Source organism: Mus pahari, chromosome 10 (assembly GCF_900095145.1).
Source record: "Mus pahari chromosome 10, PAHARI_EIJ_v1.1, whole genome shotgun sequence".
NCBI classification, from domain to species: domain Eukaryota; kingdom Metazoa; phylum Chordata; class Mammalia; order Rodentia; family Muridae; genus Mus; species Mus pahari.
This window is the reverse complement of record NC_034599.1, coordinates 52905639-52921883: the sequence shown is the minus strand read 5'-3', so window position 1 is coordinate 52921883 and position 16245 is coordinate 52905639. Positions and strand designations below refer to the sequence as shown.

At 49.5% G+C, this 16245-nt stretch overlaps 1 protein-coding gene across 2 annotated transcripts in view; it reads right to left on the bottom strand.

The window, feature by feature from the left end:
* Positions 1-767: 767 nt before the first annotated feature.
* LOC110328464 (cholesterol side-chain cleavage enzyme, mitochondrial) overlaps positions 768-16245 on the bottom strand; it is a 26140-nt gene continuing 10662 nt past the window's right edge. Inside the window, exons 1-9 of one of the 2 annotated variants that reach the window (XM_021207853.1) lie at positions 11850-12190; positions 10744-10899; positions 8677-8876; positions 7662-7865; positions 6200-6357; positions 2560-2726; positions 2194-2272; positions 1527-1724; positions 780-1107 (exon numbers count right to left, since the gene is read on the bottom strand). In XM_021207853.1, coding sequence (XP_021063512.1) covers positions 952-1107; positions 1527-1724; positions 2194-2272; positions 2560-2726; positions 6200-6357; positions 7662-7865; positions 8677-8876; positions 10744-10899; positions 11850-12172 — 1641 coding nt within the window. In that variant the 5' untranslated portion in view covers positions 12173-12190 and the 3' untranslated portion in view covers positions 780-951. Of the gene's footprint in view, positions 1108-1526; positions 1725-2193; positions 2273-2559; positions 2727-6199; positions 6358-7661; positions 7866-8676; positions 8877-10743; positions 10900-11849; positions 12191-16245 lie in introns of those variants that run through there. The other variant, XM_021207854.1, reaches the window with a different exon arrangement.

The following is a 16245-nucleotide window of genomic DNA, read 5'->3' as shown; positions in this document are numbered from 1 at the left end:
AGGAGGAGGAGGAGGAGGAGGAAGAGGAGGAGGAGGGGGGGTCATAAACTAGGGAGGAAAAAAAGCCTGGAGAGTAAACCCAGAACCTAGCCAGCAAGGACCAAGTCAGCTTGGCTGCTGTTCTGAGCTGGCCTAGTCTCCACACCTATTTACAGGACTTGGATTTAGGTAGCCAGGAATCAGCAAGATCCTGGCACCTGCTCATGGCTAGGCTATAGAACCAGAAGCAGAGGGACATGATAGGCCCAACTGGGACAGATGTCATATAAACCAAATTCTGGTCTAGACACTATCCTGTACTCTTAGAATACAGCGTCTGTAGCATGACCACTGGGAGGGCAGGCAGAGGGTGGAGAGCCCGTTGGCCTTCTGTCTTCAGGCTCCATTGCCTCACATCAACTACTTCCCAGCATGATGCTTCTCCACAGGCCTCAGACATGGCCATACTTAAGACAGAGGAGCCTCAGGAGGAAATCCTTACCATCCCACAAGGGGCTCCTACTGCAGCCAGCCAAGCAGAACTCCACACCAGCCTTGCCTTCCCTGCAGTTCCACCCAGAAGGGCAGACCCTTCCTCCCCACAGAGCTCCCTGGGTCTTAGAGTAGACTCTCCTCGCTCCTGAACTGCTGGTGGTGGCGGTTCACATTTGGGCTGGATAGCTGCTTCTCGTCTCCCCTCATCATCGCATGCCCCTCATCCCACTGTTGACCATGCCTCAGGATACATCTCCCTGAGAACAATGAATGCCTTAGGAGTCTGACAGGTACAAACGGTCCCTAGTGTTCACGTGTTTATTAACCTCCTGGGTAAGTGAAGGGGGAAAGAGGATGAAGGAGAGGAGGGCCCAGCTAACCTGGGCAGGTAATCACAGAGTGCTGTCTCTGAAGATACAGAGACACCACCCTCAAATGCCCCGTGGGCCACCTCCCCATGTGACTCCAGCCTGCAGTTCATACAGTGTCACCCTTTCTGGTCACAGTTGGGTCCAGATCCTGCTTGAGAGGCTGGAAGTTGAAGAGGATGGGGCTCTCAGGCATCAGGATGAGGCTGAACTTGGTCCCCACATCACGGAGACTTTGAACTTCAATTCTGAAGTTCTCCAGCACCTGAAGAAGAAGGAGGCAAAAAGGAGGATTTGTCTCTCCTGGGTCTCACACCCCTGACATCTGTAGCTCCAGGGTCAATCTGTTGAGTATGATCCAAAGAACATAGCACAAACTATTCAACCTCTGACTGTGTCTAAAAGGTCCCTACATGCTCTGTTTCATGGATTTAGCCTTTGACTTTAGTCTGTAGCAATTTCTCTCCCACATCACCTCCCAAGTGGGGGCAGATAAGTGCTCAGGGGATATCAACGGGTAGTAAGTGGGTTAGCCCAAAGGAGGAAGCAGCTGAGAGTTGTGGGAGACTAATGAGCCCTGGTCCTGCACATCCCCTGGATTCCGACAGAGGAGGGTTAGTGACTTCACTGGAGTCAGTGAAATCCCAGGGTGCTGACATGTCCCAGAGCCAGAGCCCTACTCACATTGATGAGGAGGATGGTCATCTCCAGCTCCGCGATCCGCCGGCCCAGACACTGCCGAACACCCCAGCCAAAGCCCAAGTACCGGAAGTGGGTGGTGTTTTGGCTTTGTTGCAGCCAACGAGTTGGGTCAAACTTGTTTGGATTGGGAAAGAAGCCCGGATCTCGACCCATGGCAAAGCTAGCCACCTGTACCAAAGTCTAGGAGCAAGGTGACAAGACTTAAGCAGTTCCGGTTCCCCCACAGTCTTAAACCCAGCTTTCTCAGGTCCCTGCTTTCAAACCTGGCTGCCAGTTACCCAATATAGGACAGGGCATGGCCTTCTGCCTACTGTGTAGTGTCAAACAAGGGCCTGGCCCCTCTGTGAGCCCTGATGAAGGCTGAAGACACAACATTAGGAATAACACATGTGGTTCTCTCCACTCTTACCCTCAACCCAGAAAGACCAGTCATGTTAGCCTCCTACCCCTGGACTCCGGTATCCATTACCCACCATGGCCTCCACCACTACCTTTCACACAAACTAGACTGTTGTAGCTGGGTATGCCACCAATGGCCAAGCATCAGGAAGAAAGGCTTAGATAGGAATCCCCATCACCACCATCTACCCGGAGCTGAAGCCTGCCCCCACTTCTCCTCCATCTGATTGGCAGAGCTCCTGAGTCCTACCTTGGCTGGTATCTTGTAATTGCGAAGCACCAGGTCACTCACAGCATACCTCTGCAGGGTCACGGAGATGGGGTGGAGTCTGCAGAAAGAGGACCCTCAGATATAGATGGTCCCAGATCCTGGAGTCAGGCTATCTATCCTCTACCCCGACCCCCACACCAGCCTGGAGTTTCAGGCCCCCACTACAGCACCCCTGGGGGAAACGAAAGCAGATTTCTGCCTCTAGATCTCTCTTCCCATCCCTACTCGTCTCTTCCAAATGTCTCCTGAAATCTCCCTTCCCGATTCTAATCTTCTCCATCTGCCCGCCCTGGGAACCCTTCTCCAGGGCTTGGGTGTGGGAAGGTATGGGTATACTGGGCTTGCCTCAGTGTCTCCTTGATGCTGGCTTTGAGGAGTGGGACCAACTGTACCATCTTGGCCATGTCTCCCTGGGCCTGGCGCCGGGCAGCCAGGACTTCAGCCCGCAGCATCTCCTGTACCTTCAAGTTGTGTGCCATCTCATAAAGGTTCCACTGCAGGGTCATGGAGGTCTGGTAGGAACATGGATTGTGAAGGCCAAGGAGTCCCATGTCACCATGACCTTCATCACTCTCAACCCTCATATCCAAGACCATTTGTGAAACCTTTGAAAGGCCAATGCCCAAAAAGGTTTTCTCGGTGTCCAGGTAAGAAGGGGAGCTTGTGATGTAATCAGCTAGAGCAGTACTTGTCTAACAAGCAAAGGGCCCTCAATGTTGGTGCATTTGGGAGGTAGAAAGATTCAGAAGTTCAAGATCATCCTTCAAGGCTAGCCTGGGCTACCTGATTACACTGTCTCAAAAAAATAGTTAATGCCCAGGAAGGGATATTCAGAGGAGGATTTGTCTCTACCTTCACCCTGTGTGTCACCAGCTCTCATTCATCTCCTAACAAACGGAGTGTGTTCTTCCAGAGGGCTCTAGAGTCTTCCAGAAATTACGTGTGTGTGTGTGTGTGTGTGTGTGTGTGTGTGTGTGTGTGTGTGTGTGTACAATCTGTAAGGCTTGTACACCCAAGTCCATGTCACTGGGCATAATGGCACTGGCCTTTAATCCCAGAACTTGGAAGGGGGAGACTGGTGGATCTCCAAGGTCGAGGTCAGCTTGGTCTACAAAGAGGGTTCCAGGATAGCTCACCTATAGCAGTCTAAACCTCAATGTTCACCTCACTTACAGCAGACCGGAGAGGGAGATTCAACCACCCTGAGACCAGGCCACAGATCTATTCTCCGTCTTTTCTAAAGTTGGTGCATTTTACATTCTAAAGGCTGTACTGGGATTAATGAAGCAGTATAAACACGAGCCAGAGGTTTCAGCACCAGTGACTCTCCTCAAGCCCCACAGTGACTCAACCAAGTTAGCAGAGGGAGTCTATACGAGGCCCCAGTCTGGAACACCCTTTGTCCTGGGATCAGGAGCGGAGATGGCAGACATGTTAATAAAGGATCATATTTCTGTCCAAAAGGCTTAAACATAAACACCTCTTTCTTCCTGGCAGAGACAAAAGTGAAAAAAAAAAAAATAAAGTCGTTACTTCTTGGCTTAAAGTCTTGGCTCCTCAGAGTCTCCAGTTGACGTCCAGAGGCTCCGTGGATACCTGACCACTGCCAACCTAGTATCTCTCCTACAGCCTCTTCAGCACGTGTCTAGTGCCCTAGCTAGACAGAGCTGCAGACACTGGGGAATCTTCCCCAAGGAAGTCCCTCCCTCTACCATTCCTTTACCTACCCAGAAAGCAAATACAGACTCATTGAAGACATAGATCACGTGTGTGTTTCTCTCAGAGCCTCCAAGTATTCACAGAGTGGACACCTAGAGATAGCTGTTAATAGAGATAGTCCATTCCGTTCTACTAGCTGTGTGCCTCAGCCAAGTCACTTAACCTCTCTGTTCCACTGTTTCATCTAAAAAGAAAAGATGATACCCCACAGTGTCACAGGGCCTTCGTATCTGTTTGTTACTAAAAGCACAGACTCTTCCATTGCCCAATGGGCAACAAAACACAAGATAAAAGTTTGGCTTCTTGTAAGGAAAGCAGGTCGGAGAACCCACCCAGTACCTGACCTCACTGTCTACAACCACATCATTGGTTTTTTACAGCCTTCAGTTCTGATTCAGATTCTTGCACAACTCTGTTCGAAAACATCATCTGATCACTTAAAGGACATCTGTCAAAGCTGGTGCACAAGGGTGATTAGTTTGCCCATGCTATCTCTTCTCTTCTGAGGCTGAAGACACCAAGATAAGAGGAACTTAGATGGTGTTGAGATTCCAAGAACAGAATCTTGCAAGCAGATCACCTCATGATGGGGTTGCCCCACCCCAGTCACCACAACTGGAATGAAAACAAACTGCCTCCCTGAGAGGAATCTCATGATCAAGGCTGAACCCCACATCCACAATCAATACTCTGCTTTAGAAACTACCAGTCGATAGCTGTTAGAGTCTCTGCCATCTGCCATTGTGACATGTGACAGACTTGTTACTACCTGCCTCCAGGCACATGTCTTCATCCTCTCTTATTCTCCTTCTTCTCCTTCTCCTCCTCCTCCTCCTCCTTCTTCCCCTTCCCCTTCTCCTTCCCCTTCCCCTTTCCCTTCCCCTTCTTCTTCTCCTTCTTCTTCTTCATTTGGTTTTGATTTTTGAGACATGATTTCCCTGTGTAGCCCTGGCTGTCCTGGAACTTGCTCTGTAGACTAAGCTGGTCTCGAACTCACAAAGATCTTCCTGCCTCTGCTTCCTGAATACTTGGATTAAAGGTGTATGCCTCATGGTCTGGCTATCCCAACTCTTAATAGCTCATAACATGTCTGCATTTGGATGCACCCTTTAAGGAGACTATGGGGTGAAGGGGGCAGTGGAGAGCTCTAGCCCAGGAACCATGCCCTAAGAAAAAGGAGAGAGTGCAATGCATAGAGGGAAGCCCACGTGTAGACGTGAGGAAGATGGACACCTTCAACCTTGGAGTGAATCACTCCTGCTCACACCTTAATAATGGTTCCAGCTTCAAACTGTGAGAAAACAAATGTCTGTTGTTGGATCAACTAATCTGTTACTGTGGCTTACACTTTCAAGATAACCAGATGCCTGTCTCTGGCCTGAGGACACTGTAATCCCAGCACTTGGGAGCCCAAGACAGGAAGGTTGGTGTAAATTCAAGGACAGCCTGAGCTATAGAGTGAGTTCCAGTTCCACTTACACTACAAAGTGAGACCTTGTCCAAAACAAACAAACAAATATATATATATAGTCTGAAAATGTAGCATAGTTGGTAAAATGTTTACCTAGCATGCATGAAGCCTTGGGTTTGGTCCCAGAACTGTATAAAATCAAACATGGTGGGGGCAGGAGGGATGGCTCAGCAGGTAAAAAGGCTACTCTTCCAGAGGACCTGAATTCAATCCTTAGTGCCTATGTGGTGACTCACAACTGTAAAGTCAGTTCCAGGGGACCCGACACCATATTCTCTCCTCTCCACGTACCAGGCACTCACATGGTGCACAAAAATACATGCAGGCAAAACACTCGACCACATAAGAAACAAATAAAAGCAACCTTTTTAAAGAGTCAAGAATGGTGATAACACCTCTGTAATTCCTAAATTCAGGTAGAGGAGGCAAAAGAAGCAGGAGTTCAAGGTCATCCCTGACTACATAGTGAGTTCAAAGCCACCCTGGGCTACATAAGCTCCCCATCTCAAAAACAACCAAATTCTATATAGGAACGGAACTGAAGTTATTCCCTTATTTCTCACAGATAAATCAGTCTCAGATCCTGCCCTATGGGTGGTAAATAGTGTTAGGTCATGGCAGGGCTTCGGCCTCACCCTTCTAGGAGACCCCTGTTTAAGGCCCAGCACCAAGGGAGAGAATCGTATCATACAGACATGCCCAGCTTCTCACCCTGAACAGCTTCAGACAGCACAGCTGATGGGGAAGGGAGTATGTAGGCATCAGGGAGGCTCATGCTGGGTCCACAGTACTCACCGTGTCCACCCCTCCTGCCAGCATCTCGGTAATGTTGGCCTGGATGTTCTTGAAGGGCAGCTTGTTGCCCCTCAGGAGGCTATAAAGGACACCGGGGTACTTGCTGAAGTCTCGCTTCTGCCTTAAGTCCCAGTAGAAGTTCTGGGTGTACTCATCAGCTGTGGAGAAGGAGGAAGAACGGAGTGAGGCTCCCTGCTGGTGGGAGGGAGGGAGGGTCATCAGTCTTCAGGGGTGGGGCACCAAGGCCTGAGTATTCCAGAGCCCCTGCTTGCTATGCAGCCATTTTGTTAAGCCTCTTTTTGGAATGTCTGTATACCATGTGTGTACAATGTCCATGAAGGCCAGAGGAAGGTATTGGATTGCCTGGGACTGGAGTTACAGACAGTTGTGAGCTACCCTGTAGATTAGGAATTGAACCAGGGTCCTCTGGGAGAGCAGCCAGGGCTCTTAACAACTGAGAAAGTTCCTAGCCCTTGTCATTTATTTTTTCATCATCCCCACTCTGTGTGTGTGTGTGTGTGTGTGTGTGTGTGTGTGTGTGTGTGTGTGTGTGTGTGTACACGTGTGTAGGGGGGTACGAGTAAGACTCGACCTCAGCTGCTGTAGTTCACCTTGTTTCTTTGAGATGGGGTCTCTCATTCATTGGCCTGGAGCTCACCAAGTAGTTCAGGGTAGCTGGCCAGTAACCCCCAGAAACACACGTCTCAGCTTCCCCAGCAATGGGATTACAAGCAAGCACCACCATGAGTTACTCTGAGTTCTGGGAACTGAACTCAGCTCTTCACATTTGCAAAGCCAGCGCTTTACCAACGGAGTAGAGATGGTTGCCCAAGGTCACATAGGTACTGCTGGCTGAGGTGACATTAGATTCCACCACACCCCAGTCAGCTTTTTCCATCAATCTTCCTCTCAACAACCCCTAGCCCTTCCCTCAAGCCTCCAGTCACACAGACAACTATGGTCAGACACCAGCCCTCAACTCAATAGGTATTGAACACCTTTCTAAAAAGATTTTTTTTTTAATTAAGTGTGTGTGTGTGTGTGTGTGTGTGTGTGTGTGTGTGTGTAAGTATAGGTATCTGTGGAGGCAAAAGGTACATCAAGTCCCCTGGAGCTGGAGTTACAGGCAGTTATGATTGTCCTGATGTGAGTCCTAGAATTCAAACCCAGGTCCTCTGTAGGAACAGTAAGTGTCCTTAATTGCTGAGCCATCTCTCCAGCCCCTAGTCATGAGTACCATGAACATCCTTATTCCCTTTCTCCAGAAGGAAAAAGTAATCAACTCTAATAGTCATCCTCCAGCCCTGACACACATCCTTGCTCACCTGAGATTTTCCTCCATGGTAGATTAGTGAGCATTGGTTAATTGTGGAACAGAGGGGGCCACTGGTCAGGCACCCAGCTCAATGCACTCTCTCAGTTTGGTAACCCACCTCCTGAGTACTGCCAGAGGAGTCCTCACCTTTATTGAAAATTACATCCCAGGCAGCTGCATGGTCCTTCCAGGTCTTAGTTCTGAGGAGTCGAAAGAAGTCTGGAGGCAGGTTGAGCATGGGGACACTGGTGTGGAACATCTGGTAGACAGCATTGATGAACCGCTGGGCCTCGGGATCCACGATCTCCTCCAGCATCCCCAGGCGCTCCCCAAATACAACACTGGTGATGGCTGCAGTGAGAGACTGAGGCTGAGGACCCTCTTCCAGCCTGGCTCTCTGAGAGCCTTGGCTCCCAGAACCATCCCCACCCATGCCCACCACACACAGGAGCCCTTGCTCATCATTAGCTTCCTCCAGCAAAGCAACTGAGACCTGAACCCCAAGAGATGGAAGAAGACTGCCCTTCTGGCTTCAATTCAGGTCCCTTGGAGGGATGTAGGGGTGGCCCTGATCAGGATGCTTTGATGAGAATAGTGGACTTCACCTGAGCCAGGATGGAACTGTCCAGGAAGGATCTCCCTTTGTTACTGACTGCAATCGCTACATCACACACGGCCTGGGAGACTTGGGATAGCAGTCTCCAAGTCACCCAGGACTCAATCTGGCTGGGACTAAAGGATTCAAGTTTTCTCACCACAGGAAAAATTTGAACGCCAATTTCATACCAAGCCCAGGATACCCCAGATCTTCTGCAGGCATCACATGACTTCTACTAAGCCATATGCATGCACCGTTCTATACCTGGTCTATGCCGCCTCAACTTCAGATGTCTGTTTCTACGAGAGGGAGACTTGCGGCATACGAGGCCAAGCCAAGTTCTGGCTTATGGAGGATGGTGGCATGGAAAACCTATGTTCTGGGGACCTCCCCAACATGAATGTCAGATGAGAGCTACTTGACTACCCCTGAGAGGCTGACAGTGCAGAGCCTGTCCAAGAAACCAATCCATACAAGCACAGGGCCTGGGGTCTCAAGGTAAAAGGGTGAACGCTGGCTCCCCACCCCCAGCTCCTGCCAGCCAGTCACGTGTAAGATCCTTACACTCAAAGGAAAAGCGGAATAGGTCATCAGTGATGTCCCCTGAGAAATTTCCAGAATTTTGCTGCTTGATGCGTCTGTGCAAGACTTTGATGAAGTCCTGAGCTACACCTTCCAGCAGGGGCACAAAGTTCTTGATGGCTTCGGGCGCCATCACCTCTTGGTTTAGGATGACTCGGTCTTTCTTCCAGGCATCTGAACTCCTAGAGAAACACAGGTCCCGCCTCAAGGTCACAGATGCCACACCTGGCACAGATGGACTTGCGCTCCAGAGCCTGCAGCAACACGGTCTCCGCCCAACATTTGCTCTCCTCTCTACTCCCTCCCTGCCCTGCCTGGCCTCAAACCCAGAGATCTGCCTGCTGCTGCCTCCCGAGTGCTGGGATTAAAGGTGTGCACCACCACCGCCTGGCTGCAATGCTCCTTTTGTAATCTGGGGACTTTGTTTAAGAACGTTGTGAGCTGGCAAGATGGCTCACTGCTTATAGAGGAACCAAGTTCAGTTTCCAGCATCCCTATAGGGCAATTCACGACCACTTGTAACAACCACAGGGGATCCGGTGCCCTCTCCTTGCCCCCAGAGGCATCTGTATATACATGGCATATACTTACCCAGACATATACACGTAAATAAAATAATATGAATAAAAACTTCTTAAAGGCCGGCGTGGTGGTGCACGCCTTTAATCCCAGCACTTGGGAGGCAGAGGCAGGCAGATTTCTGAGTTCGAAGCCAGCCTGGTCTACAGAGTGAGTTCCAGGACAGCCAGGGCTATACAGAGAAACCCTGTCTCGAAAAAACAACAACAAAAAAAAACTTCTTAAAGAAAAGTTGAGAGTCTAGAGGCAAATAATTTTGTAAACTCATGGTTTCAGCCTACCCTTCTCCCCATGGAAGCCCCCCAAGCCTGGGTCCCTTCCCCCTTTTTGTGTATGGTTTTACTGAATTTCTCCTAAAAGACACTAGAAGGAATGTGCTATTTCCAGATCCTGTCAGATGTTGGAATACTTGCCTTCTCCGCTCAGTTTTGCATTTCAGGACATCTGTGTCATGGACCCGAGTCTGTACATTGTGGCAGGTATATGCAGCCTTCTCTCGTCCACATCCTCCTTTGTCTCAACCAACTAGAAGGCTTCCTGGATTTTCCATTTTTTACTATAGCCAGGAGAACCATTCTAGCCTATGACCCTGTCCCCTGAGAGGACATAGCTCATGGCGTATCACCAAAGTTAGAAACACTGTGTGAATCACAGCCACCGTGGCCCTGGTAATAGCTGGTCTTGGGAGTTAACATCCAAGCACTGTTCACACAGAAGCCAGGTATGTGTTTCCACCACAGTGCACGACAGCTCCAGTTGCTCCAGGGCCTTGCCAACCCTTGATTTAGTCACATTTAAAAGTTTCAGTGACACTGGGTGTGGTGGCACATGTCCTTAACCTTTAAAGGAGACCAAGGCAAGCTGATGTTTGCTGGAGGCTAGCCTGGTCTACATAGCAACTTCTAGAAAGTTCTAGATAATGTAGAAAGACCCTATCAATGTAGAAACATAGATAGATAGATAGATAGATATAGATAGATATTTTATATACATTTTATATGTTATTTATATTTATATATAAATTATATATTTATATAAAAATTTATATAAATTTATCAATGAGCAATTTGCTAGAAAACAGTATCTATATCTCAATGGCAGATTTTGCTGTTTCTCACAGCACCTCCAGGCTGTCAGGCCCTTATTTACCGCTGTGCTGCCAACACCTGGCACAAGGCCTGGTACCTAGCAGGTGCTTGATAAAGTAGCACTTCATAGTTAAAGCAATTAGTGAGAACTTTGCAAAGTCTTCACTATTCATGAAGAACTTCAGCCTGACATTCCCCTGGGAGTTTACAGGACACTTCCCTGTCATCACCATTGTCACAATTGTTTGCCTTATGGAATAGGAAGATGAGCAGAGCCACTCTCCCCCCCCCACCACTTCCCTCCAGCACCCTACACACACACACACACACACACACACANACACACACACACACACACACACACGGCTCACTCAGAACTCACTTAAACAGGACTCCAATGGGCCTCTGATAATACTGGTGATAGGCCACCCAAGGGGGCACGAGGAACCGCTCCGGGTTGGGACCCTCGCATGAGAAGAGTATCGATGCATCATTGGGGTCCACGATGTAAACTGACTCCAAAGTGCCCAGCTTCTCTCTGGAAAGACAAGAGCGGCTGATATTGGACCTGAGGCAGCCGTGAACACACACCCTGGGCAGTCAGGCCTCTCTACACAACCAGTCCACAGCTTTCTGGCTGGGACCTTCCCTTTGCTGAGCCTCAGTGTCACCTACGAGATGGGAGATAGATGTGACACTTGTGGAGCTGCTGAAGAGCCAAACATGACACATGTTCCTACGACATTGTGACTCATTCCAAAGGACGGCAGGACACTATCGTACACCACACAGCGCACCCCAGGACCAGCCCCACTCCCACCCCAATCCTTCCATTCATAATCATGTCGATTCTACGCTGAACCTTCTTGTCCTGCTGGGCTTGGAGCCATGGCACATTTTCTTGTTATCCTACAGTGAATGCCCTGCATCTCCCATGTTCCAAGCGAGCCTGGCTCTTGTTGAATTGTAATTCAGAGTAGTCACTCGCCTCCAAAAGTCAGATGGCACCCTTCACCTCTATTAAAGAAAACGGCAAGGTGGGGAGATGGCTCAGTGATTAAGAGCGTGTACTCTTCTTGCTCAGCTCCCAGCCACAAAGGGCCTGAAGCTGAGGCTGGCACCTAAGCCTGCCCGGGGCTTGCCGTTAGTCAAGGTTCCAATGTCTCATTTCCTCCCCCCTGAAGATAGAGACAGCAAACTTGACTTTCAGGGTAGCTAAAGTTGGTGGGTGAGGAGGGCACTGTTTGCTCACATTTCTTCATACCAATAGAAAGCTAAAGTCTTAGAGTCAGAAATGAGGGAGGACTATCCCCCCAGCCCCAGCCCCAGCCCCAGCCCCAGCCCCAGCCCCAGCCCCAGCCCCAGCCCCAGCCCCAGCCCCAGCCCCAGCCCCAGCCCCAGCCTGGAAGAAATGAAAGTAGAAGGCAGACAGGAACCGGGAGCCCTGTGCCTCTCCCTATGCCTGCCTCCACTTACTGCCAGACTTACCTGTAAATGGGGCCATACTTTTGGAAATTCTGCATCTGATGATAATGGATTTTCTGTGTGCCACTCTCCCTCCAGAAGTGGTACAGGTTTAGCCAACCATTGTCCCCAGGGGAAGGGATCTCATTGAAGGATCTAGGACTGCTAGTGGAGGTACCAGCTCCCTTTCCAGTGGTCAGCACTGGACCCTGCCACGTAGGGCTCAGGAAAGGTTGGCAGCCTTTAACCAGCACTGAGCGCGGAGAAAGTCCTTTAGCCAGCATACCGTCCCCACGACCGCCACTTCCTGCTGCACAAGTGTATCTGCCCCAAACCTCCAGAGCCATACTTATAGTCACCAGCTCAAGGCTAAAAGGGAAGCTGGTGGAGCATTGACCTCCCCCCTCCTCCTCCAGAGGGCTGGGCCCACACAGCCCCTCCCAAATTCAGAGAAAGAACTTCCCAACTTTCTGTCTGAAAAGTCTGTAGTAGAGTTAGGCAAACACTGGCAGGCAGCTCTGGGCCTCTAACCTCAGTGTCCACCCTATGGGTCCCTAAGGCCACTACCCTTCAGACACATTAAAAGGCAAGTTTGCTATCTCCACCTTCATGGAAAGAAAACGAGGCTTAGACCTCCTAGCTCATGGCTAGGCCCCCACCCTGCTTGGGTTCCAACTTCAGCTTCTGACCCTTTATGACTCTGCAATAGTTGGGTTTGCTTCCATACCTTGAGGGTTTTGCATGAGCAAGGCCTTCTGCTGGCCCCTAGGTGATGACAAATATCCTCTAAGATGAGAGATAGCCTAAGATCACGCCCGGGTCTGGAGGAGCAGACCACCCGACCAGTAATAGAACAGCAGACATCTTTCCTGTGTTCCTGGGACTTACAAATGGTTGATTATTAACTGATCTTGTACAGTTCCTTAATTCTTGAAATTCTGCTTTTTTTTTCTTCCTTGACAAATAAAACATACCCAGTGTTCTTTGAAAATGTTCTGATGAGCAAGTATTGTTTAATTTACTTATATATGTATGTATTTATTTACATATGTATTTATCTATTTAATGTGCATTGGTGTTTTGCCTACATGTATGTCTGTATGAAGGTGTCAAATCTTGGACTTACAGATAGTTGAGCTGCCATGTGGGTGTGAGATTTGAACCTGGATCCTCTGGAAGAACAGTCAAAACACTGGCAGTGCTCTTAACCACTGAACCATCTCCCCAGTCTTTAGTGCATTTTTAAATTTTCATTATGCTTTTAAGATCCCCCTGCCTCAGTGTCTCGAGTCCTGGGCTTATATGCATTCACCACTGTGCCAGAAAGTGTACTTTCTTCTTTTGCCTAAAACAGGATCTTACTATATGGTCTAGCCTAGGCAACCTTCCTTTCTCTTCCTCTCAAACGCTGAGATTACAGGTACGTATGTTCTACCACATTCAGCTCAGGATGTTCTTTTTCTGCTACTTCTTACATATGTCAAAACTCACTGAGCTACATACACCCTTAGCATGGATTTAATGGCGTCTCATGGTGTAGCCCCTGCTAGCCTGGAACTCTCTATGTAGATCAGGCTGGCCTTGAACTCACAGTGAGCCACCTGCTTCTCCCTCCTGAGTGCTGGGATTGACAGTGTGTACCACCATGCCTCGCTCTCGTCGGTTTGCTTGTTTTTCATTTTATTGAATGTTATCCCACAAAAAGGCTAAGAAAAATTTGTGGTCTTTCTAACAGATTATTTTCCTTATGAAAAGCAGGGTATCTTTAAAAAAGAAAACCCCAGCTCATTGAATTAAACCCAAGCTAAGTTTTAGTGCAGCCTTTGCCCTTCTTAGGAATGTAAGAAGGAAAGTGGGTTGTCATTGTGGGAGGAGGGCAGTCCACCCTGACCATGCCCTTCCCCCAGTGCAGGAGGCATGAGGTATGGAAGTTCACAGCCGTCCTCGGCCATGAACTTGAAGTCAGCCTGGGCTATATCAGAGTCTATCTCAAAAGGTGGGAGGGATGGGAGAGGAGGGAGGGGTAGAGGAGAGGCAATGTTAATCTGAATGTGGGAGGAAATTGGACTCCTAGGGCCCTGTGTTGTCACTAGCATATGTCAGCGAAGGGACAGAAGTTCATTACATTGGGTTTTAGCAAGGATAACAGCCCGTCACGCCTGAACAGCATTCCTGTTAATTTAGGTTGGCAGCCATCTGACTCAACTTCCTGGGCCAATTAGCAGTCTTGGCTTTCATCAAAACAGCTGGGTATCCTGGGCTGGGCTGTCTAGGTATGAGTTCCCGTGCCTCTTCTCAGGGTAGAAACTCCCGGCCCTTCTGAGCAAAATAAGGGAAGCCCAGGCTGGCAGAAAACAGTAGAAGGAAACAAAGAAGCCAGGTGGGGGGGGGGGGGAGGACAGGTGAGTCAGGCTGGAGCTGGGTGAGGGGACAGCGAGCCAGAGCCCATGGAGGCACGAGGAGACCACCTTCTTCACAGAAAATTCTTCCAGTGATTCCACGGCCATGTGAAGTTGGGCTCAGGACAAGGGGGAGGAGAAACCTTGGCTGCACAAAGACAGTGACTCACTGGGGAATGAATTTGCATCTGGGGCTGTCTTAACCTCTCTGGGTCTGGGACTCTGATAAAGAAATGATAAGCTGCAGTAAGCAGGCCATGGGCCTGGCCCCATTGGCTTCTGGTACCCTGGCCTCCAGATCCCTGGCCCTGGATTCCTTTCAAAGCCCTTTAAACCTGCTTTCTGTGAGTAGCAGACGAGTCATCGAACAGAAATCAAGATGCCTGCAACCAGGGGCTCTGTCTTAACCTCTCTGCGATCAATGCCCTAGGGAGGATGATGTCAAATGTTACAAAGAGCACTTGGCTTTCTCAGCCTTGGCCAAGACCCGTAGGCCTCACCCGTGTCTATGGAATATACTGGATGCTTGCCATGTTCAAGGAGCTTCGCACGGTTCTCCATTCTCACAGCTCCCTTACTGGGCAGGTTCAGAAACTTTGCCAGAGTTACAGAGCGGGAGAATGGCAAGAAGGGCAACTTGCCCGGAGTCACAGTGCTAACTAGCCACACAGTAGGGATTCAGGTCCAAGTTGTTCCTGGCTGGGGACTTGGCTTGCAAGCCCCTTTCACCAGGCTGCTGAGATGCAGATCTGGGACATGAGTCAGGGCAGTCAGCATTCTGCAAACCAGAAGCTGCTGGCTGAATTACCGGATGTGATATCATAGGCTCATTTCTCTCAGCTCCCATTGTACAGATGAGAAAACTGAGGCAGAGGTAGGAAGAGGCAGATACCCATCATGGGTCACTAGAGTAAGCAGGGATCAGGTCTCTGGCTTCCCACAGAGCCACAAGGTCCAATCAAGAGATTCCCCCCAGGTCCCTGTATGAGGCTAGCCTCCAGTCACAGCCAACTTCTGCAGAGATTTCCAGTTGATGTCGGAGGACAAGGCCAGGGACGGAGGGGGAAACTTTAATCTCCTCTGACCTTGGGGAGATTTGGAGAAGCAAAGGAATTTCACCTTAGAACCGGATTCCTCACTATCTCTCACCCAATAAATCGCCGTCAGAATGACTTGGAAGGATTCAGTGTCCACTAAGCTAAGATCCATGGCCGGGATCGGCTCCCAGACCTTGGCAAATGGAGCTACCACAAGCTTTGCAGCTCAGTGCCCCCCCNCCCCCCCACCACCAAGCCTAACCCAGACCCATCCTCCCAGGCTAGGCCAGCTCCTCCACACACCCTGCCCCCTCCGCCTTCCCAGAATGCATCCCTCAGTCACTGAGAGTTGTTAAATGAACAGAACTAAGCCCACCCGATGGAAGTGTATTCATCAGGGGACTGGGAAAGGAAGGAAGGGTTTGTGCAGGCTTGCTGCATTTCCGACCTTCGCACCCGATCTCACCTGAAACTGTTTCCGGCCTCAGCCCCGAGAATTGTTGGTCTCCAAAGAGACCAATAGGGAGAGGAACTGATCTTAGAGCAAGCACATCTTTTGCAGTCCACGGATAGCTCGGATAGCTCGTGACCCATCCCTCCAAGCCGGAGTGGCAGGACATGCAAATCAGCTCCGCTCTCCTTCCTGAAAGTTTCACAAGAGTGCAAAATGCATCTTTACAACAACTCTGACCCAGTCACTGTAGTGGAGGCCTCAAAGACCTAAAGATGGATGAAAGACTTCAGAGCTGAGCTTTTCATTCAAATTCACGGGGTCGAGGTCAGGGGAGGTCAACTCAGGAAGCAGTGTCAAGTCTGTAAGTATACAATATTGAAAGGTTAAGATGAGAAAAAAGAAAGAAAAGAAAAGAAAGTATATTCATCAGAAAAGACACCTTCCATGTGCAACGCTGCCTGACACCATCTATATGCTAGACCTGCTTTATATTGAAGAACATGACTTCCCTTTCTTTCTTTTTTTTTTTT